Raw genomic sequence first — 23,516 nt, 5'->3', positions numbered from 1 at the left:
AATATAGCACTAACTGGCAACGGATAAGGGATCTATTAAAGGCAATGGCACGTCGACTGGTGATTGGTTACATTTGGTTTAATTATTGCAACGCCCAACCACACCTATGCATAATATAACGGGTAACGGAGGTGTTTAAGGGATTTAGACAGGCCACATATGAACGACAGACCCCACAGACGCATTGCGTCGATACATTGTTGTAGCAGTATTCTTGCAGACCACACATACTTGCATTTTGTTGCTTGTAGTTGTACCTGTACTAATCTCTCTTGCTCTATACATATACATGTATATGTATATGCAGGGCTGCACACAACTTTTTTGGTCTAGTACTCAGAGGAGCACCTGGAGGAGATTCTTGGTGCTGCTAAAATGCGGCGACCCGTCTCGCCGGATGGATAAAAGAGGGATGAATAACTTATAGCAAAACGATATTTATTGGATGAGTGGGGAGTCAATGGAGGGTATTGCAACTCTAGATTTAGCCCTAGAATGGCTCTTGTTGTAGATTCATCCCATTATTAAAAAAATCTAAATTTGCTAAAATCTAGGTCCATGTGTGGTCCAGCCCTATGGAATGCATATTCTAATAAAAAACAACTTAATACTTCCTAAGGATAATATGAGCATCAAAGCAATATTTAGATTTTTTATTATTTTGTATTTAAATAACCGACGTTGTGAGCTTGCAGATCAGCTATTTTTTTAACATGCGACACATCGTACGGCGAAGCATACATCAGGCTTCCCTTATGTTTTTAGCTGAGGCGATGAAGTCAGACAGTCAGACACACATGGCTCCTCGGTGCAAAAAAAAAACAGTGTACACTACCCGACTTTACGATAATAAGGGACAGTATGTCGAGACACAGTGTTCATGTTGGGCAGCAGCAGTGCCAGTCTGCAATGCTTTAAACTCTTCCCACTCCACTATGTAGGAACTAAAACCTTAGTACCCTTAAAAAGTCGGTGGCCGGTGCCTAGGCTGTAAGAAAACAAACACAAGCACAGCGGCAAATGGGAATAGTGCAAAGCATCCAAAGCATGCCCTTTTACACTGGGGACTACAGTAGTTTGCTATCTGAAACGGAGAAGACGAAACTATTTGTGTCAGGTTTTCTCAGTAGTGTCCTTCTGTCAACTGCCCTCCTACCAGCAGAAAGCAGCATGGAATCCTCCCCCTTTTGAGTAAGGATGTGATTGGCCACAATAGCCAGTGCACTTGTGCAAGACGTGCTGTGATTGGACAGTAGCCACTTTGAGTGGCAGTCGATGGAAAATGCTCTCGCCACAGAATTGACTATTATTCTGGCCATAATGATCATTCTAGGCGGCCCCAGCTGTTGGTACGCAGAAGCACTTCCCGGCGCTTGATTGACAGCGCATTTTGAATTTTGACGACGCATGCGCGCTGGTGCACCGCTTATGTGCAGCCCTGTATATGTACATGTATATGTATAATTATTATATTTTTTTCAGAGGCACCTCAATGTGCAATTAAAATTTGGAATCAGTCAAAAGTTCAAAACATAATCTCTGCCTCAATGCCTTCGGACATCAAAATGCAGGAAAGCCATTTCCCATAAATTCAGTAGGAGTAAATCTGGATCTCCAGCAACAAAACATGAGACAATGTGTGGACGAGCTGATTTGATTAATATTAACAATGTGTTAAGGTTTGCACAGACAAAGACCAAGTATAAAGCACATTTGCAGTAGACGTTTTGGCAAACCTCCGTTCTTCAGTGTGTACGTAGGTAGAGAGAGACATCGAGTGTGGCGTAACATTAAAACAGTGATAAAATGTTACATCAGGTTGAGCTGCTAATAAGCAGCATCTCTTAACCCATTTTGGGCGGGAACCCCTTTTGGTGTTTTAAACATGTTACAATTTAAAAATAGCAGATCTACAAGCTCATAGCGCGCCACCGAGTGGCGCACTACGAGCTTGTAGGTCTGCTATTTTTGAAAAATCGTGAGAATATTTATTTCAGAAAACTGGAGGATTTAGAAGATTTCTTTTTTATTTTGAGGTCAGGCCTAAATGGGTTAAGGGAGGATTTAAAGCTAGCTGTCGAGCCAATGGACTTGTGGCTACTGGCTAGACATTTCAATGCAACTGCTGCAGAATACAAGAATGAGCTATTGAGCTATGGCCCATACAGCTTTTGAATCAATATAGTATACAATAGTTGGTAGAGCTTCCTCTGGCTGAATGATTGTCTACTGCAACTGCACTGGCCTTGGAAAAGTAATTAAATCGATATTTGGGTGCAGCATAGTTTGTTATCCTGCGAACGATGCAAATTCTTGACACTTGAAATTGAAATGAGCAGGGAGAAGATGCATTCTACGATGGAGTTTGAGGATCAGTCCAACTAATTTGTTTTGTTAGGTCTGGAGTCATTTCTCTTTTTTTGTGAATTGGGTATTTTGTGAAATAAAACGATGGGTTTTGCATGAAGCAATTGTGCAGCAAACTGATTCATCATCATATCTGTTTTACTGTTTCTATGTGTAGAGTACACTCTACACCAGTGGTTCCCAAACTGTGGCGCGTGCACCCCTTGTGGTGCGCGAGTGCCTTCTAGGGGGTGCACGACATGAAACGGCTAATGGTGGTGCTATGGTTTTGTTTTAACATATGCCAATATATGGCAAGTATATGCAGAATATAGCCTATTCTGCATATACTGTATATGCCATATTCAGGTTCATATTATGTGCATGTCTCTAGCTTGCACGGCCAAAAAGGTTTGGGAACCGCTGCCCTCTGTCCGGCAGCCCCCCATCAGAGCCTTTATGGACGATCTCACGGTCACCACTACATCGGTGCCCGTGCGAGATGGATACTCCAGGGCCTGGAAAAGCTAATCTCCTGGGCAAGAATGAGCTTTAAACCAACTAAATCCAGGGCTATGGTGCTGAAGAAGGGAAAAGTGGTGGACAAGTTCTGCTTCTTTGTGGATGGCACAGCAATCCCATCTATAACTGAGAAACCGGTCAAGAGCCTCGGTAAGGTCTTCGACTGTAGTCTCAGGGATACTGCAGCAATCCAAACGACCATCAAGGAGCTTGAGACGTGGCTATCGGCTGTAGACAAGTCTGGCTTACCTGGCCGATTTAAGGTGTGGATTTACCAGCATGATCCTACCCCGGGTACTCTGGCCTCTGTTGGTGTATGAGGTGCCCTTGTCGACAGTGGAGACTCTAGAGAGGAAGATCAGTAGCTACTGTACCTGCGTCAAAGGATGGGCTTTCCACGCAGCCTATGCAGTGCAGCACTGTATGGGAAGACCAACCAACTCCAGCTCCCTTTTAGCAGCCTTGATGAGGAGTTCAGGGTCTGTCGCACCGAGAGGCTTTGCTCTACCGGGACTCCAAGGACTCGAAAGTGGCATCAGCACTTTCAGCAGGCATTGTGGTGCGAACTGGCAGGAAGTGGAGCGCTCAGGAAGGCCTGGAGGTAGCCTAGTCTCGGCTGAGACATAGGGCTCTGGTGGGCACGGTTGCAACAGGTAGTGCAGGGCTGGGAGCCTTTCCTCAACCTCGCTACGAGAAGGTTCACGGTAAGGACAAGCTCCAGCTAGTCCTGAAGGAGGTTGAGGAGGAACAGACCAGCAGGATGGTGGGCATGCAGCAGCAGGGAGCATGGACAAGGTGGGAGGGTGCGCTGCAGAGGAAGGTTACCTGGTCTGAGATCAGGCAGGCAGAACCCCAGCGCATCAAGTTCATGGTGCAAGCTGTCTATGATGTCCTACCCAGCCCAGCCAATCTCCATCTCTGGGGCATGGTTGACTCTCCAGCCTGTGTGCTGTACTCCAGGAAAGGCTCTCTGGAGCACATCCTAAGCTGCTGCTATAAAGCTCTCTGGGGGAGGGCCGCTACCATTGGCGGCACGACCAGGTGCTGAAGACTGTTGCTGAAGCCATCTCTAACGTTGTGGCCAAAAACAACAGCAGCAAGCAACAACATGGCAGGAGGACCATTGCCTTTGTCAGGGCTGGAGAGCAGCCACAGTCACAGCCAAACCAGAAGCCGGCCTCCTCACCTAAGCGGTGGACTGGGATCTACAAGTTGACTTGGTCAAGCAGCTCAAGTTTCCAGACCACGTTACAACAACTTCTTTGAGACCAGACATTGTGCTTTCGTTAGTATCTTCAAGGCAGGTGCTACTGATAGAACTGACATTTCCCTGGGAGGACCGCATAGAGGAGGCAAACGAGCGGAAGCGGGCAAAGTACCAGGAGCTGGTCGAGCAATGCCAAAGAGGAGGCTGGAAGGCACGCTGTGAGCCCATTGAAGTGGGGTGTAGAGGCTTTGCTGGCCGCTCACTGTGCAAGGTGTTCACGCTACTTGGCATCAGGGGGGCTGCAAAAAGGAAAGCCATCAAATCCACCATGGAGCCTCTAGATGGCTTTGGATCAGGAGGAGCGATCTGTGGGCCAATGCTACTGGGACACAAGCCGGGGCTTGATCAACCCCAGCTGGGTCACCAGAGGGAGGGGGTATGATTGTTGAAAGACCCGAAACCTGATGGTCTCAGGCACAATCACTGAAGATGTGTCCCAGTGCAGTAGGATGTATCTTTCACTACTTTCATTGCCAATCAGATTTACAAAAATAAATAAAAAAAAGTTTAAATTAAATTAAATAATCCATGTTGCTGGCAATACATGAACAGCATATTGCCAGTACAGAAGAGAAAATTCTGCTGGGGATTATCAGTGCAGATCATATACTGTACATGTCTGTCTGCCTGCTGCCTATCTGACAATTACAACAAAGGGCCATGCTTCACTTCCCCATTAGCCTGACCCAGAGCGAGACATTTCTCGTCTAGAGGGGCGGGTCGCGCCTCAGAAATGCGCGCACCCTGATTGGATCTCATCGATCTGTCCGTCACCCCCGGCCCCTCCTCTCCCCCCTAGTGCAGCGCTACGTCACATCATTTAGAGCGACGCCCACCCGGAAGGGTTGACTCCCACTTTTAGACTTGTTCAGCCCACGGCTTTTTCCAGGCTTTCATCTTTCGCGCAGACGAAATGAAAGCCTGGCTATCGAGGCTACTTCCCCATTGACTACTATACGACGACACCTCAATTTACTTCAGTGATGCTGTCGAGCGAGAACGTGTGGTGAATTTGGGTGTTATGATTCTGATTACACAGTAAAATTGTTCATTTGTCTCATAGTTTTGACACCGTCATCTTACACACTCTTGGCAGTGTTGTATACATTTTGTGGCCCTGTGTGCAGAGAGTGCATGTTCTGTAATTACAAAACAATGGGAGTTCTATCATGCCCTGAAGCGCTGACTTTTTGCTGACAAACCGCAACAAGCTGAGGGGAAGCAATTACGAAATGCTACAAACTGTAGTAAGTACAGTAAGCCTTGCCGAGCCACGAGGCCCATGGGGCAGGAGTCTATCCTGTTTCTGTAGCGTGTGGCGGACATTATAACTACAAGGCCACTGAGCTGGTCACTACAAACTGTACACAATGGAAAATGTGCATTGTGGTTTAAAATAGATAAAGTCCCTTCAAATGAGCAGGGTGAGAGAAATACCTGAGTAAAATAAGAACAGGTAGGGATGAATACAGACAAAAAAAAGAAAACAAGATAATTATCTTTGTTTCCAATTTTTGGGGGGCATTTCATAATAGGTGAACATTCAAAGAAAAAAGTAAATCTACAAGCTCACAACGCATCACGTTGCAATGCGGTACAGACCACTAGGGAACCCTGGTCAACCAAGTATATACTGTCGGGTTCAGTGGTTAAAAGTGATCATCATTTTCATGTAGTGTGGCGTTTGTGAAAACAGAAAGCAATTGCCCCATCTACTGGAGCTTCCAATAGCTACACTGAGCAGCATACTTATAAACTTGTTGTTCCGAGTAGCCTCCATCAATACCAAGAATTGCATTTATTTATAAAAAATAATATATGTTGCAGAGTTACCATTTGATATCAAATATCTGTATCAGCACAGCAATCATCTATTATTATCACCAGGGTGCCCAAGTATATGGTATAAGGTATAAGGTTATATTAACTGTCAACCAGGTCTTCGAATCTTCATGAATGATTGCAGTTAAAGAATGAGGAGAACAACAACCAGGCATTATTATGACAGAGTGAATTGAATTGTATCTACAGTATGCACAAACCAACCTTTGAGTGTCTTCTTAAGGTGAGAGAGCAGGCCTCCCAGTCTCTGCAGGTCGAAGTAGTCAACCTTCCCATTGTAGAAGAGCTGTGGGGGAACGTAGGCCTCTGGAGGGGAGGGAGGGAGGGAGGGAAGAGAAGAAAGAGTTTGGAGAGAGGATGGAGAGGATTAACAGAGACAAAGAGAGAGAAGTAATTACACAGGATTGACTAATAAAAACAGACAAGTGAGAGATATGTATGGAGAAAATAGTTAATGAGGAGAAAAAGGAAGGATGGTAAGGGGAAAAGAAAATAAGCAGGGTGAGAGGACATGAAAATGTGACATCAAAGTGAAAAGAGTACATCAGAATGCATTTAAAAAATAGCATGCAGAGAAAAGGGGGAATGAATGGGATGAAATGGGGATAAGGAGGCAGAGAAGAAAGCAAGCACCTCATAAACAACGTTCATTATAAATTAAATTAATTAAAATAAATTATTCAGCAGTAATTGAAGAAAAGCGGCAGTGGCTCAGGGGTAGAGTGACCATTTGGGATCCGGAAGGTTCCTCAGAGTTAGTGTCGACTGTCGAAGGGTCCTTGAGCAAGGCACTGAACCTCTAATTGCTCCCGATGAGCAGGTTGGTGCCTTGCACGGTTTCCTCTGTCATCGGTGTATGAATGTGTGTGTGAACTGTGAATGGGTAAATATAATGCTCCTTATATTGGATGAAGGCCCAATTTACCGTGCAGCCATTTCCATCATTATGAAATTGGTTTCTCGGGTGACAGGTGAAAAAAATAGTACAGCACGCATAGTGCAGGCATGAGCACACATGCATTCACATAGCGTACACTAAAATAATTATGCGCAGGCAGCTGTTGGCTGCTTTTTCCAATAGCTAATGACTTACTGTAATGATTATCAGAGGTTTACATGTCCTACACGCCTCTTAGAGTAGATACTAATCACTAATGCCTAAATTTGAGCAAGGATGGACATTGTTCAGAGGACAGGAGATAATTGGGTGTTATTGAGTGGCATGCCGAGGGCTAAGCAACTTGTCAAACTTAATTTGACAAGAAAAGGAGGCTTTCTCTAATCTCTAGCATTAACATTACGTGCTGTGTTTAACATTAAGTGCTGTGTTTACAATATACCAAAATCACACCCATGTGAACAACATCGAGGAGGCAATAAGAGACCACTATTTTGACCCTGACCCAACCGACATTGCACCGATCACAGTACCTTTCACTCACCCAAGATATCATCAATAGCCAATAAGGGCACATCATTTTTGTCAATACAACTTAATACATACAGGTATGTTTTACGTGTAACCTCTATTAATCTAACTCTAATATATTAAAGTCTAACTCATGTCGCTATGATTAGATGATGTAATGATGATGTAAAACAAACGGTGTCAAAACAAACATAAAATTATCTTTATCGTTAATGGCATTTAAAGGACCACTTCACCACTTTTCAACCTATCTTCATATAATAGGTCCTCACTAATAATCATGAAAAAAAAATCGGTCTGTCTCTCATAGGAGGGCTGTGGGCAGATCAGAAACCGTCTTCCAGTGACATCATCGATGGGGAATACAACCTAATAAAAACTGCAGGCTTTCTAGTCCTGAAAAGTTGCAATGCGAAAATGGAAGCCATCGTTCTCACGATAATGAAAATCTAAATATTTTTGTAAAGAAATCTTGTTTAACAAAAAATCTGCCTAATGATGATGTCACTGGAAGACGGTTTCTAAACTGCCCACAGCCGTCCTATGAGACACAGACTGAGTAGAAAACAATTGTGATTTTTTTTTTTATGATTATTAGTGAGGACCTATTATATGAAGATAGGTTGAAAAGTGGTGAAGTGGTCCTTTAACGTTTGTGTTAGGGACAAGATGACGGTTCTCTTCATTGTCAATGCCATTTTTAAAACAAACATTGAACCTGTATATAGGAGCGGCTAAAAGTCATTATTTGGAATGAGATTTTATTTCAACACAAGAAACATAAAAGTGTTGAGTAAAATAGTTGCTCTTAGCCATCTCATACACACATAGGCTGCTACACTCACCTACTTGCACACATTCTCACATCCTCACACTCTCACTTGCTTACATACTACCCAGTAACAATCAAATTAACTTCTAGATTTACATTGATCTTGTGGCAGGATTAGTCACTCTACAGTCTAAGTAGCAAAGTGTCCTTGGGCCTTGTTTGTAGACTATATGCACAAATATAATTCCACAAAACGTATTAAATGAAATGGGGTAGTCAAACCTAAATAGAACTATTTGAACAATGTTCAATGAACAATGAATGGGGCGGCAACCGCAAGGTTTCTAGTTCGAACCCGTTCTGGTTGGTGCCTTGCATGGTTTCCACCGCCATCGTGTATGAATGTTTGTGTGAATGTAATGCACAATCTATGTAAAGCGCCTTGGATAAAGGCGCTATATATGCACCATTTACCATTTCTATGTCCTCTGGATTGCTCTTACTATGTGTAAAATCAAATGGTATTAATCTTTACACAGGATAGTCTATTGCCACACCAATGGAGCTGATACTTGGAAATTAAGATTAGCCCATGACATTTTACAAGATTAGCCCATGACATTTTACAAACAATTCCAGTAACGCAATAACAGCAATGAAACGCCTTGAGTTGTCAGTTTGTGATGCTTCGTGCCTAGCATACCCCACGACCTATTGTGAACGAGGGGCTGCATAAGTGAGCAGTGGCCATCGGCAGAAAGATGGTACTGTAGTACGCATCAAGCACACACTTGGAGGACATTCAAGTGGAGCTGAAGATACCGCCCCAAGCGTCTGCAACCAGTATCTGTACGGACAGAAACAGGCCCTGTGCACATACCACCTGCCGACTGCAAACCAGTGGTTGTGGGGGGGGGTACTTTGAATTGTAAATGTGGTCGCAGCTCTAGCCCCATTTGAGGAGTTGACAACAGCGGTAAATTCTTCATCTGCATAATTTGTCATCCCCATTTTGGGCTGAGATCAGATTCTGAACAGTTTTCTGAAAAAGCTATGTTTCTATGTCAGTCGTTCTTTGATTTTTCAAAAATAGCAGACCTACAAGCTCGTAGCTCATATGAGCTTTTAGATCTTCTATTTTTCAATAGCTAAAGCATAACATAATGGGTTAAACACATTAGAAACACATTAGAAAACGAGGCCAAAGAGGGAATTAAGAAGATGAAAGGCGTCCTCCTTGAGGCTGTGAACTGAGATGTGTATTCTGAGCCATTGCAATCGAGTGTAATGGATCCAAGATATAAAGACACTCATTCCATGCGCGCATGAGTGTATTGTAGGGCCCCGCCCCCTCACTGACATTTTGGCACTACCGTTATTTGTACGTGTATGGGTAGGGCCAGGCAGGCTCATTTCATTGTGCGGTCTGTTCGGGCTCTGGCCTCAACTCACACGGGTCAGTTTCGGTCTGGTTTTAATTTTCAGCTGCATTGAAAACTTTTAAATGTACTTCACAAATGCAAAGGATGCATTCATGGAAGAGGTAAGGAAGATAGAAGAAGTGCTGAGAAGGACCACATCAGAAGCCTCACAGTGCGTTTTAACAGTGGGAGAACAACGGCGAGCGACCGGCGATTTCATTGGTTATCGCCTAATCGCCCACTATTGCCGGACGACGTCGCCCACAAGATAAATTATTTTCATCTTTTCGTGCGACGTTTTCCTCCGCCCACTTTTCGACCATTGCCTGTTCGCCTGATATTGCCAGTAGTTGCACTTAGTAGTAGTAAAGCACTTCCGGAAAATTTGTCTGGCTGTTGCCCGCTGTTAAAACGCACGGTCAGAGCGAGCCAGCAAAGATGGTGGGTGGAGACCGAAGTATTTATTTTTTATTAAATCTTGGAGGAAAGCACAATAGAACCTGGAAGTACTGTGTCAACCACCACAAGCATACGCATTGAAGAGCGGAGCTACCTCAGAGACAACTATTTCGTCTTCTGACAATCCACTGCAGTACTAGAAAGTAAAAAGAAAACTAGACTGCCCTCCCTGGCAATTACATTTTTCTGTGCACCTTCAACAAATGTAGAGAGCAAGAGTCTCTTCAGCACAGCCTCTATTGTTAAGGATGAAAGGAGTAGCAGTAGGCTGGGAGGCTGAATCTTTCTAAAGAAGAAACTGCCACCCCAGGTTTAGAAGTGAACAAAGGTAAGTTGCATAAGGACTGCATAAGAAGATGTGCCAGTGTTTTTTGGGACCATTGTTAAAGGTCATGCAGCTACTGCTGTGTCTTATTATGCTAGGGGTAATCTTGAACCAAATATATTTTAGTTTACAGTGTAATAATTGCATAATGTATAATTTTTGTTTTACATTTCAGCCCCAGAGGTTGCATAGACCCTTATATATACACACAGTATATATATTTGTTTAGGTGTAATAGCCTAGAGTTTCAGTTGTGCCTTAAGATGCCATACCATAGAGTCCCACTGTACAGTTTATATTGGAAAAGCTATAATTAATTAATGCATTTGTTTGTTTGCCATATGAGCATGATGTTTATTATATAGCTAGGTTAAGTAAAGTGCAATCAGACAAATTACTGTTCATGTTATAAAAGAGGTAGGTATTGTCAGAGACTCATGTTTGCGATATCAAAAATGAAAAAAGTTGTATATCGAGCGATCCCTAGGTTGGCATAGTAATACAGACAGACTTTGGCCTATATAAGCAGGGCTGCACACAACTTGTTTGGTCTAGTACTCAGAGGAGCACCTGGAGGAGTTTCTTGGTGCTCCTAAAATGCGGCGACCCGTCTCGCCGGATGGATAAAAGAGGGATGAATAACTTATAGCAAAACGATATTTATTGGATGAGTGGGGAGTCAATGGAGGGTATTGCAACTCTAGATTTAGCCATAGAATGGCCCATTATTAAAATAAATCTAAATTTGCAAAAATCTAGGTCCATGTGTGGTCCAGCCCTATGGAATGCATATTCTAATAAAAACAGTGCAAAATTAAACAGTGTACACTACCCGATAATAAGGGACAGTATGTCGAGACACGGTGTTCATGTTGGGCAGCCGCAATGCTTTATTTTTTTGGGCGGGAACCCCTTTTGGTGTTAGCATTATGTTATGCTTTAGCTATTGAACAATAGCTACGAGCTTGTAGCTCTGCTATTTTTGAAAAATCGAAGAACGACTTACATAGAAACATAGCTTTTTCAGAAAACTGTCAGGATATAGAATACATTTTTAGAATCTGATTTCAGGTCAAAATGGGTTAATTGTGCTGATCAAATGAAGTGGTTTGCATTTTGCTTTAGATTAAAAGGCATAATGTCCTATACTATAGCAAAGAAGCGAAGGAACACACAGGCAACATAACATTCCTGGGAGAACAATACCAGAAAAGCTGTTTGTACATATGCTATTTTCGGCTATGTGACTTGGTGTTGAGGGGAAGAAAAGAAGTGGACTTCTAGTATAGAACCCTTAGGGACCATAGACTTCTATTATAGAACCCTGAGGGAGCCTGGACTTTTGGTATAGAACCCTGAGGGACCCTGGTCAGCTAGGATTGAATTGGTTAAAGACAAAATCACATGGTCTTACCATCACTGTTGATGCTGCTGGGGGTCTTTCTCTTGCCTTCATCCCAGTACATCCTCACAGCCGTGATAAGACGATGGAGAAAACACACCATGTACTCTGGAGGACACAGTGCTGTAGGGTGCTGCTCACGCACATACACACGCACGCACACACGCACACACACACACACACGATCAGTGTTTATGCCTTAGTGACATTGGTGCTGGAACATACTGACACCTAGTGTATGACACATGCAGGCACACAAAATGAATGGGTCCACATTGTATGCTAACTAGCTTTTTGCACAAGATCGTAGTAACTTGGAGTCGGCCGACGGCCCTGTCTGTGATGCAAGTGGAACTGCCTCTCACAAGAGCGGACCGCCTTAAATAACTGCCCAAATCCCTACAATAGCGGATACTCCCGACCGTGGCGTGCAACGTTACGCATTAGACTTCCAAACGATCACCTCAGGATCGAATCCCTCTCTCGATGCTGCTTATTTATCTAATCTGTGTGTGTCGCAAATTATATTATTATTATATATAGTTTTTGTCGCCCCCAGCAAGGTGGACCACTCAGCCCACTTGGTGAGAACAGACTGCAGCAGTAGTTAGGCAAAAATAAGTTACAACGTTGCAAACGTTTGCACAGCGATTGCTCTGCAGTGCCTCTCGTTGCTCAAGTCCACTAGAGCCGACTCAGCGCCATTTGAGTTATTTACCATTAGGGTATAATATATATTATATATATACAGTATAAGGCGTTGCCAGGGCCGAGCACTATTTCGCACCACGGAGGAAAGCCGGGCAGTGCTATCCTCCTGGAATGTGACGCATGACTAGGGGCGAAGCAGTTCCAGGCAAGCCAAGTTACTAGTATCCGGTGGAAAATGTGAGGTTGCGTATTGTATAATCTCTCTCTCTCTCTGTCCATCCATCTGTCTGTCTGTCTGTCTGTCTGCAGGAGCTCCTACCCCTCTATTGCTGGCATTCTCTTGGAGAAACTTCCGGAATTTGTTCAAGAAGATGTACCGAGAAGCTTCACCCTGAAAGACAGAGAGGGTGTGAAAATAAGGGACAAATTTTTTTTTTTTCAATCAAGAAATCTGAATTTAAAAAAATCAGCTATTAGCTAAATTAGCCATTACTATTGCATGGAAGCCTGGAAGGTAAGCAAAATTAATTAGTTCACCCGAGTCGGTGTTCAAGTTTAATGAGACTGGATTTTGTCTACTTATCTGAGCTAGCCTTGTTTCCATCCAACCACACAATGTTAATAACACAGTACAGTGCATATAGTCCTATTGTGTTTGTGTATTGTGAGTTTTCCACTGTATCTCTGGGATCAGTCGGTTTGGATATTATGATCACCTGTGGCCTGTGTTCATTATACCTTGTGCTTTTACAGCTGTTGATTAAAAATAAATGAAAAATAATGTGTAGAATGTAGCATTATGGGTATGATTAAAAATATAAAAAATAGATAATGACATATGCTAGCTAGGTCACTGGTTACAAAAGAAATTAGCAGAGCAACCATTGAAGCTGAATACTTCTGGGAAAAAAGTTTGAACAATCAGATTGCTGGGCAGAAACTGGAAGTTGTATGACAAAATGTTCGTACCGTCCCTTTGTCTTTGTTGTTAAGAAGCAACATTAGGATCTGCACCTGAAGCTCCTCTACCACTACAGGAGAGAAGAGAGGAGAGTAAGGTTTCCTGAACACTAAGTGTATGCATACTTTGTAATATGTACAATAATCAGCCTTACGTGTCTATAAAGGGCCGGTTGCTTATTTAACACATGGATAAACAGATGTGACTGTTGCCCATTAACTTTAAATGTATTTATTGAATTCTTTATTGACATCTCTCCTGAACAGCCTTGCCAGTTTAGATGACAGTAAATAATGCTAAGGACTGGTCGATGAAGTTGTACAGCAGCCAAGAGCCAACAATGGAGCCAGCATCCAGGTGTGATTATGCATAATTACTGAGAATTAGGGCATCGTTGAAGAGGGCAGAATCATCCAATCGATGAAGTCTAACTTAAAAAACTATCAAATAAACCTAACACAAAGCTGATAAACGCTCCAAACCTTCAATCCTCTTCTTCAATCTCTGACAGCCTCTCTCATACGCCCGTCGTCGTAAACGCTCGTCTGCACTCTCATCTTTAGGCTCTCGTTCATCTTTTCCCTGTGTGGAGAGCTGAGCACATTTACCATATCCATATCCATTTATCCATATTTGGGGGAAGATGTGTCAAAATGTGTCAAAAAAGGCAATAAAATAATTAAGCATTTTCAAAAATAGCAGATCTACAAGCAATGAATCAGGCTTTACTACATGAACTCTTTCGTTCCTATTTTGGGCATGTATAATAGGCAAGCATTCGGTCAAAATAACAGATCAAGAAGTACAAGCTCACTTGTAGTGCAGGTACAGTATTTTCAGAAAAGAGATTTTGGTGAAGTAGAGGGGAAAAATCGGGAGGCCAAGTACAGAGCCCAGTCAATGAAGTATACTAGTACTGTATATAGGGTTGTAACTGGTGTTGATAAATGTTTAATAGGCCATGCTCAGTCACTCCACTTGCAAGGTGTGAGTCAAATACTCAAAGGTCAGTCAAACATGTAACCAGAAAAGCATTCAAACAGGTTGCCAGAAAGTCAAACCGGGAGCTAGTAGTCAGTCAGTCTCACCTCCTTGTCGAAGCGTGTCGGCCACCAGGTTGTTGGTATGAGCTCTTCCAGACCAGCCTCTTTCACTCTCAGAGGAGTCTTGATGTAAAAGAACACTACAGAACGCAGCACGTCAAATGTAACTTTATGTTAAAGATTTAAAAACCACTATTCTTTCTTGAATAAAATACACTTCCAAAACTACAGCAGAAATGGAATACAAGAACAGTCGTCCCCAAACCTGCTTGGCCCGCGTCAAATCAGGCGACATCGGAAACCACGTATTTCTGGCCACCAAACGTACTCGACCAAGTCAAATCTGGCGACCTCGGAATGGTCAAACGTGTCTTTTTCTGGCCATCAAAACCTACTCTGTCCCTGCCGGGACGCAACTCATACAGTGCAGAGTCGGCCTAAGCAGACTTTCCAAAATTCTCGTGGACGGCACCGCCTCCGTCGTTTTAACCTCCCAACTTAATATTAGGGGCTGTAGTCCGTTCTCACCAAGCGGGTCAAGTGTTCCGCCACTGGAGGCAGGCGTACCGCGACTAGGTTTTGGGGAGACTGTTCCACTTACCCAGAAATGTTATTGGGTGGAAAAAGGACACATCTTATCCTTTATTGAGGCATGCCCTGTATCGAGACATTGATTGGTTTAGTACAGTACACAGTACAGTACAGGGACTGAACTGAAAAAGGATATAGGACATTGCTGAGCAAGTACTTCCTGGACTTCTCATGGCGCAGGATGGCTGTGGTAAGACGCAGATAGTGGATCTGTAAATAAAAAATAATTGACTGATCAGTTTTGATGTATGATGAAATGTTATGATGAATTTATTCACTTCAACCAATTTTAGCCTAAGCCATTATTCTATCTTTCTGAACTGACATGCCTTCTCTGCTTTAGAGACTCTGGACACATTTAAAGTTGACATGTAGAACATTTCATTTATTCTAGAAAAATGTAAAAGTAAACATGGGAGATTGATTTGTAAAGCGTTAAGAGAAAGTCACTGATGTGATTCATTCCTATCCAAATTTGGTTTGCCCAGAAACCAGGGTCTTCATCTCTAAACAATTACCAAGTCAGATCACCAGAACTGTAGTTTAGAAATGCATTCAGTCAGACCAGGTGACTTTGTATGCCACGATGACAAAAAGTAATTCTGCACTGCTACAAATCAGAATGGTTCCCCGAGTATAGTGAACAGCCCTACCTGGAAGCCCAGGTCTGGGATGATGGGAGAGAAGCGGTATGCCCTCAGCAGGGACATCATCAGTTGCTTCAGGCACTCGTTGACCTCATAGTCCTACGTACCAGGAGCCCATAAACAGAGACAAGGACAACAAAACTAGGCAGTTATTAGCATATTCTAAGCCAGTGCTTCTCAAAAAGTGTGCCTGCCCTATGTCTTGGAATTTTGTGACAACCAAACAACATTAAGATATTTTTAAGTGTAACATGTTCATTCATTGCTTGGTATGAGTGTGCAATATTGCGGAGGTGCGTGCGTGCGTGCGTGCGTACCTCCATCAGCAACCAGAAGAGGTCCAGCAGCTGTTGTATTAGTGGATGTTCGTCCACTGCCCCTCCACCCTCCAGTATGGCCAACAAGAAGTTCATCAACACATCCTCCACCAGGTACACTTTACACTGGGGACACATTGGATCAATGTTAATACTTCACACACACCCCGCAGAAAGTATTATGATATACTGTATGTATGTATTTATGCTTATGATGTCTAGTCTGACATGTAGTTAAAACATAGTGAAATAACACTGCACACGTGATCTAATGTAATTATTTTCTCATGATCTAATGTAATTATTTTCTCAAAGGTCATAAATCATAACACTGATGCTACATATTACTTCAGAGTATGTTTCTTTACAAAAGCAACTAATTCAACTATGATGACAAAGTCCTTTTTTTTTCTTCTATGTTCTCCCTTTTTGGACATTGCCATTTCTGCCATTTCCACCAACTGTCGATCCCCTGTTGCTGCCAAGCCCTACTGTTGGAGGGAGTAATGTACCACATGCTGCCTCTGATACACAATGAGTCACCGTGGACACCTCTTTTTCAGTTTCACCGGGAAAGCTTAACATGCGACACTCACCAGCCGGCCTCCCACCTGTGAACACAGGATGTGTTCATTGGGGTATGCAGTCAAGCTGAAGGCACTATTGCTGGAACGCAAACCCAGGGCTCCTTGGTGATGAGCAAGTGTCTTTTTAGACTAGGATACCTCGGGCTAGCCCAAGACATAGATTATCTACCCGCTTTAGGTAGTTTTTGATGATTGGTTTGAATGGTGGAAGGGCATGGAATGTATGTTGATTCGTGTGCATGTTCCAATGAACACTACTCTCAACACTGCTCTTGTGGAACACAATGAAACCTAACGCCAATGTGAGTACTTTAGATTAAGGGCCCTATCTTGCAAGATATAGCCATAAGCCTCTAAATACTTGGGACATGAATTCTTAAACACAAAGACTACGCAGTTGATCGGACAACATCCATACAGTCACAAATGCATACATCCACACACAAACCCACACTATATACAACGGCACTGCATGCTATTCCCACCATAAGAGGAGCAAATTGGTTGAAGATGTGAGCCAGGGTGATGAGGATGGTGGGTTCTCCATGTAGTCTCCAGGCGGCACAGTCCTTCTCAACCAGCCTCTCCTCCTACGGCAGAGAAACCATGATTTAGCAACATCAACATCATGAGCAAGTGAGATTAACAGAGAGCTAGCACAAAGAAACGCCACCCACAGTCTCCTACGTTTATCCTACATGGAATGAACAAAATGACACTGTCGGCTAGAAACCTTGTATGTCCAAAATGGTTACTTTTCAGGAAACAGGAACCTGTGTTCCAGTGGAGTGGATCCAATCATTATTTAGTCACAAGCTCTTTTTTTTTTTTTTTAAGATATTTTTTACGGCTTACGCCTATTATTGTTTTTTTTTTTTTTTAAGGGACAGAGAATAGGCTGACAGGAAACGGGAGAGAGATGGGGGGATGACATGCAGTAAAGGCCGTGTCGAACCCACGGCACACTGCGACTGGATTACCAGTCGGGTGCCCAGACGGTTACGCCACCGCCCGGGCACAAGCTCATTTTTTAACCAATTTCATTGGTTAAATATTTATTTAAAAAAGCAACACGATGTGACACGTTGTTAGCTTGTAGATCAGCTATTTTCTCTACTTTGCATGACACTCTTGTACGATGAAGTAGGGCATTATATTAGGTACATAACCAGTTAGCGTTGCACCTCTACACCACATATCTTCAACGGAAATAGCCTTTTTTCAGAGAATGTTCCCCCACCTAAGAATAAAGAGTGGTTGAAAAACAAAAAACAAAAGTAGCACTTGATTTATTTTGTGTGTGTAAATGACAGGATTTCATCCAAAGGGTGAGGCATAGATACTCCAGACTACACATGCCTGTGGAAAACCTAACAAAATTGTCCTGTCTACCTGCGTGTCTATGATGGTGGAGATAACATTCTTGACGTAACCCAATAGCTGGTGTGCTTTCAGCAGGTCTGCGGTGGGCGGGTTCTGAAGAGGCACGTAGCCTTCCACAGGATACGTGAATCAAGCGTAGGTTAAGGACAAACACTGTTGAACTGTTGTGTAAGGGTCAAGGGACAATGTATGGCTAGGTGGTCATTGTTGATAGATAAATCACTGACAGGGTGATTTATCTATCAACAATAACCACCTAGCCATACCTGGACAATGACCACCTAGCCATACCTGGACTACAATTCCCATAATGCTTTGGTGCACTGCTCCTCCTTGTGGATAGGGGGAGGGCTGTCTTACTGAGACAACATGTAGTCCAGGAAGTAAGTGAGCCCAGTGTCCATGACATCAGAGACACTGGGCTCACTGCTAAAATCTAAAACCACATATTACACACATAAAGACCCCCGGAAAGTGTTCTAAATCTTCTAAACATATATTGTTTAGAGAAAAAAAAGCCGCACCCACAGCTGTTGTTGTATGTACAAAAATCATGGCACCCATCTTTAATTTCCGGTTGCCTAGCACTTGGTTGCCTAGCACATAATATCAATGTACACATCCCAATATCAATGATAAAACACATAATATCAATGTAGACACATAATATCAATGTAAAGACACATACCCTAATATCAAATACATCCCATAATCTCTTCCAATAAGCGTGCGTGCATGTGTGAAATGTGAAAAAAAATTCAGATACTTCTCCTTGACCTACTGGCAAACGTTAACAATAAATTTGGCACCGACAGTGGTTTGTGAGATAAGCTGCAGCCACGGAGACTTCACAAAAGCTGAGCCATTCATTCATTCATCATACAGTACAATACAAATACGGTGTGTGATCTTTGCTGAGTTGAAAGGATATCGGAGAGGTCTGCTGCCAAAGTTGAAAGCCACTGACTCTTTGAAGGAGAGGCTGATGGCAGGGAAGTAAGCGATGCCTGGACCCATCTTAATGTTCGTGAAGGCTGTGCCCAGGGACTGGCCATTCCTGGGGCAACACAAAACGCATCCAGACTATGTTAGGGTAGCTGACTTGAAGCACAACATTTTAATTCTATAGAACAGTGGTTCTCAAACTTTATAGCCTAGTCTCCCCGGCACCCAAACTAGTGAAAATAGTGGAGCTACAAGCTCAGAAAGCATTGCTGCGTTGAGCTTGTAGATCGACTATTTTCACTACTACTTAAACAAAATGTATGGAATGTCTATGATTTCTCTTTCATTTCATCCAGAATTAGTTTTTAATTCATGATAAATGCATGTATTATTTATTATGTACCGATACCAAACACCGCTCCGCACAGGGACACATTTCTTTATCGGGTATGACAGCAATGTAACTGACATATCAATTAGTAAGATACAAGTAAGACGCGCAAACGCAGCTCGTAAATTGCAATAACAACAATTAGAATAAATTACGTACTTTTTTTTTCTTTTTAGTTAGTAATTGTTTTAAGTTTTCTACTGTGTGTGTGTGTGTGTGTGTGTGTGTGTGTGTGTGTGTGTGTGTGTGTGTGTGTGTGTGTGTGTGTGTGTGTGTGCTACAGCTGTGCCCTCTGGTGGCGGGCGGGTGGTGTCACAGCGGGACAGACAGACACACAGACACGATCTGCAGGGTCTCATAGTTAGTGCTCACTGCATTCGCAAACAGAATTACTGTTATGTTCTGCTATTTTTGACTCAGTTAAAAGGAACATTTTACATCATCTCCATAATTGGATTCAGATTCCTCACTAATGGCCCTGCTCTGAGCGAGCCAACGGGAATGTTACCATCTCATAATGAGCATTAGTGAGGACCAATTATATGAAAATGGGTGAAGCGTTCCTTTAAGTTTAAGGCAATGTAATAAAATGCAGGGTTTCTGACTTACAAGCAGAAGGTAATGGTTGCCTCATCCAGGTCTATCAGACAGCTCACAATGTCTCCTGCAGCCCATGACTAAAAGAAGATGTATAAGAAGTTATAAAGCACACGTTTCCATGTCGGATAGTGTTCAAAACAATGTTTGGCAAGTGGCAACATCAGTGTATAGAATCCTTAAAGAATACTGAACAATGGAAAAAGTAATAGATAGAATACCTGGCTTCACCATCTTTATTGTAATGATTACAGGGATCTATAATCTAGCACTACATTATATCAATTCATTCTTCACCTTGCCATAGTTAGTGGTGGTTACATTCCACTTGCGCACTCTGTTCCCATCGTATGCATACGAGTCTGGAGTGTCCCCTACACCCTCCTATGATGAAAGAACACCAAGACAGGGATGCATCCATCATCATTAGTACATGAAAGCCTGGATGCGTTTGTGTGTGTATGTGTGTGTGTGTGTGTGTGTGTGTGTGTGTGTGTGTGTGTGTGTGTGTGTGTGTGTGTGTGTGTGTGGCTGTGTGTGTGTGTGTGTGTGTGTGTGTGGCTGTGTGTGTGTGTGTGTGTGGCTGTGTGTGTGTGACTGTGGCTGTGTGTGTGTGACTGTGTGTGTGTGTGTGTGTGTGTGTGTGTGTGTGTGTGGCTGTGTGTGTGGCTGTGTGTGTGGCTGTGTGTGTGTGCGGTGTGTGTGTGTGTGTGTGTGTGTGTGTGTGTGTGTGTGTGTGTGTGTGTGTGTGTGTGTGTGTGTGTGTGTGTGTGTGTGTGTGTGTGTGTGTGTGTGTGTGTGTGTACCTCCTGGTTGAAGCGACAGTTGAGTGTACACCATCCTATCTGCATCAGGCCCTGGGATGAGATCAGTACCTCGTAGGCCCATTTCCCTGGAGACCAAACACAGGACAGATAGTACACTCCATGCTAGACACATGGATTAAAGCAAAATAAAATATCAGGCTGTGTCCTGATGTGCGATTTGGGAAACCGTGTGAAAGGAGCCAAATGACCTGAAATCAATCGTACCGACTGACAACTTTAATCCATGAAGGCATGACATGCTAACAGCATATTCCTGGCCTGTGGGTAGGACCATTATTTACTAAATGAACCTTCCTAGCGACTGAAAACATAAGATCGTTAGATTATTTACTAAATGAACCTTCCTAGCAACTGAAAACATAAGCTCATTAAATAGTAAAGATTAAATAAATCAAGATAGACATAGGATAATTATCTAAGTGTTTTGTTTTTGTCTGTTTTCAAGTGTTTGACTGCTAACAGCCATAGACACAAATTGAAAGTGCATCATAAATAAATCCATTGTTAAAATGATTGTTGTCAGCTCTCAAACAATTAATCTAGTCTAGATCATGCAGCCCATCGTAGTGCATGTTTGGTGATATAATAACATTTTTAGAGTGCTTTTCCAAGTGCTCAAAGCGCTTTACAATGGTTCATTCATTCATAGGGAGGTGAAGCGGCGAACATTCGACGCCAGCGTCCTCACTTCCCACATTCACACACCAATGGTGGCAAGCTCACACCGACCAACTCATTGGAGGCAATGTAGGGTTCAGTGTCTTGCCCAAGGACACCTCGACATGTGGACAGGAGGAGCCGGGATTCGAACCACCGACCCAGGGATCATTGGACGACATGCTCTACCTCCTGAGCCACAATATAATCTGGGATGGGTCAACTTTTATCCAAAAGAGGATTAAACTAGCCGAGTGCTTACCTTTATATACACAGGTAGTAGCTCTGATGGAGCTGAAGTTGCTATGACCGATCACCTACAAGTATGAAGAGTGAGAGAGAAAAGCAAGTCACTCATATCATATGTCATATTGTAATTAAATACAACTTTTATAAAATGCCAGGCATCTGCACACTTCTGTGGTGGAAGGGCTGACATCATGCACACAGAAAAGTTGGGTATAAACTATAAACCAATAATGAAATGGAAAAAAACAATATGCAAATCTCACCCCTAGTAGGTCGTCATCGACAAACAGTAGTCCTTCAAAGCCGCTGGTGTGATCCAGTACAACTGTTTGAGGACCCAGGCGACCTTCTATAGGCTGATCTGTAGCGGCAGAGAGATATCATACGTCATCAAGTCTCCAGCCTCAATTCATACAAGTGTATGTATGCATTTGATGGATGCAACTATGACAAGAAGAGGGTAGCAACACCTTTTTATTAAGGCCTAAAAATGACCTGGAGAGCGATAGGGTGGCCTTTTGAGTTCCACTGTTTATCACAGGAAACTCAGCCAAGACGACTAACAAGTGTACAGTAGAAGATATGTCAACAGCCAAATGATTGCCATGGCAACCCCACACCACACCAGTACACATTGCACACATCATACCTGTAACTTCCATTAGCCCTCACCACTGCTCTAGCAGCACCACCAAAATCTTCACTCGCATGATACATGTGATCTCAAAATGTAATGGGCAGATTGCTTCTGGTGACGAGACAGTGAAATATGTCTGTGTGCTTCCGAAAGGATGATTTAATGAATAACGTATCTTGGCTGATTCTAAGCATGTGGTTAATTACAATTACAACATGACACTCAGTTAGTCTCTCAGCGGAAGCCTGAAGGACAGTAAGACAGGAGAAAAAAATTATAATTGCTACAATTATGAACAGTTACCCAGTGTGCGTGCGTGCGTGCGTGCGTGTGTACCTCTGGTGTCCTCGGTGGGTTCTCCCTCAGACAAAAGACGTTCAATATGAGCCCCAAGGTCCTGGAACCCCAGAGGTTTCCTTAAGAAGAAAAGGATTAACAAAAGTGAGAAGGAGGAACCACAAATAACTGTTTTTTTTGTCCAATGTTTACCCAATTCAATTAAAGATGAGTGAAAAAGGAACATGATCATCAGGTACTATGATTATACTAGGAAGATGTTTTTCTTTTTCAAACAAGTGTAAAGAAAGTGTCAAAATTATGTTTTGATGTGGCCACACCCACCAGTTTATACCTGGTTTTCACCTTAGCACCACCCACCTGAACTTAATGTTGTATGATAATGGGGGAGGGGTTATGGTTATGATGTCACTAAACTGGTGCTTTTGACATATTTGAATATTATAACCACACCTGGGTGTGTAATAGAGTAATGTTAACTCCATAGACACATACAAAACAGAAAAAGTACAAAAATCACGGCACTCAGGTTTTTTATTAAGAAAATGAAAACATATTCTGAGATATTCTTAAATGAGGAATACATGTTAGCGATGGAAGCGATGAGTCTCTTACCACCAAGAGACTCACTCTGACCTCCATAGTCTGTGTTTGGGGTGAGACACCTTGACTAGTGTTACAGTTAAGCCCACTAGTTTCAGGTTACCTCCAGCAGCTCTATACATAGACATCAACAGACACACCACCACCACCATAAATATGCTGCTCAAGAAGACCTCAAAGGGCCTGGGCCATGGCTCAATGGTCCAGGCACCTTGGCTGGTAATCCAGTCTGGCAGTGTGCCGCGGGTTCGACTCCCGATCCCGACGGCCTTTACTGCATGTCACTCCCCCATCTCTCTCCCCATTTCCTGTCAGCCTACTGTCTGTCCCTCCATAAAAAGTATAAAA

General features: G+C 42.9%; 1 protein-coding gene across 3 annotated transcripts in view; it reads right to left on the bottom strand.

Moving 5' to 3' along the window:
* The window catches only part of rnf123 (ring finger protein 123), a 187,343-nt gene that overhangs the window by 158,591 nt on the left and 5,236 nt on the right, over positions 1-23,516 (bottom strand). For 2 of the 3 annotated variants that reach the window (XM_083771405.1, XM_083771406.1), the window contains exons 4-21: positions 22,605-22,684; positions 21,895-21,992; positions 21,645-21,699; positions 20,705-20,790; positions 20,196-20,282; positions 19,911-19,978; positions 18,897-19,022; positions 17,975-18,089; positions 17,068-17,172; positions 15,996-16,121; positions 15,685-15,777; positions 15,168-15,241; positions 14,486-14,603; positions 13,880-13,991; positions 13,406-13,467; positions 12,756-12,827; positions 11,798-11,918; positions 6,182-6,283 (exon numbers count right to left, since the gene is read on the bottom strand). In XM_083771405.1, coding sequence (XP_083627531.1) covers positions 6,182-6,283; positions 11,798-11,918; positions 12,756-12,827; positions 13,406-13,467; positions 13,880-13,991; positions 14,486-14,603; positions 15,168-15,241; positions 15,685-15,777; positions 15,996-16,121; positions 17,068-17,172; positions 17,975-18,089; positions 18,897-19,022; positions 19,911-19,978; positions 20,196-20,282; positions 20,705-20,790; positions 21,645-21,699; positions 21,895-21,992; positions 22,605-22,684 — 1,700 coding nt within the window. The remainder of the gene's footprint in view (positions 1-6,181; positions 6,284-11,797; positions 11,919-12,755; positions 12,828-13,405; positions 13,468-13,879; positions 13,992-14,485; positions 14,604-15,167; positions 15,242-15,684; positions 15,778-15,995; positions 16,122-17,067; positions 17,173-17,974; positions 18,090-18,896; positions 19,023-19,910; positions 19,979-20,195; positions 20,283-20,704; positions 20,791-21,644; positions 21,700-21,894; positions 21,993-22,604; positions 22,685-23,516) is intronic. The other variant, XM_083771407.1, reaches the window with a different exon arrangement.

This window comes from Protomyctophum parallelum (assembly GCF_964188405.1).
Source record: "Protomyctophum parallelum genome assembly, chromosome: 8".
NCBI classification, from domain to species: domain Eukaryota; kingdom Metazoa; phylum Chordata; class Actinopteri; order Myctophiformes; family Myctophidae; genus Protomyctophum; species Protomyctophum parallelum.
The sequence above is the reverse complement of the archived record's forward strand: the minus strand, read 5'-3'. Positions and strand labels throughout refer to the sequence as shown.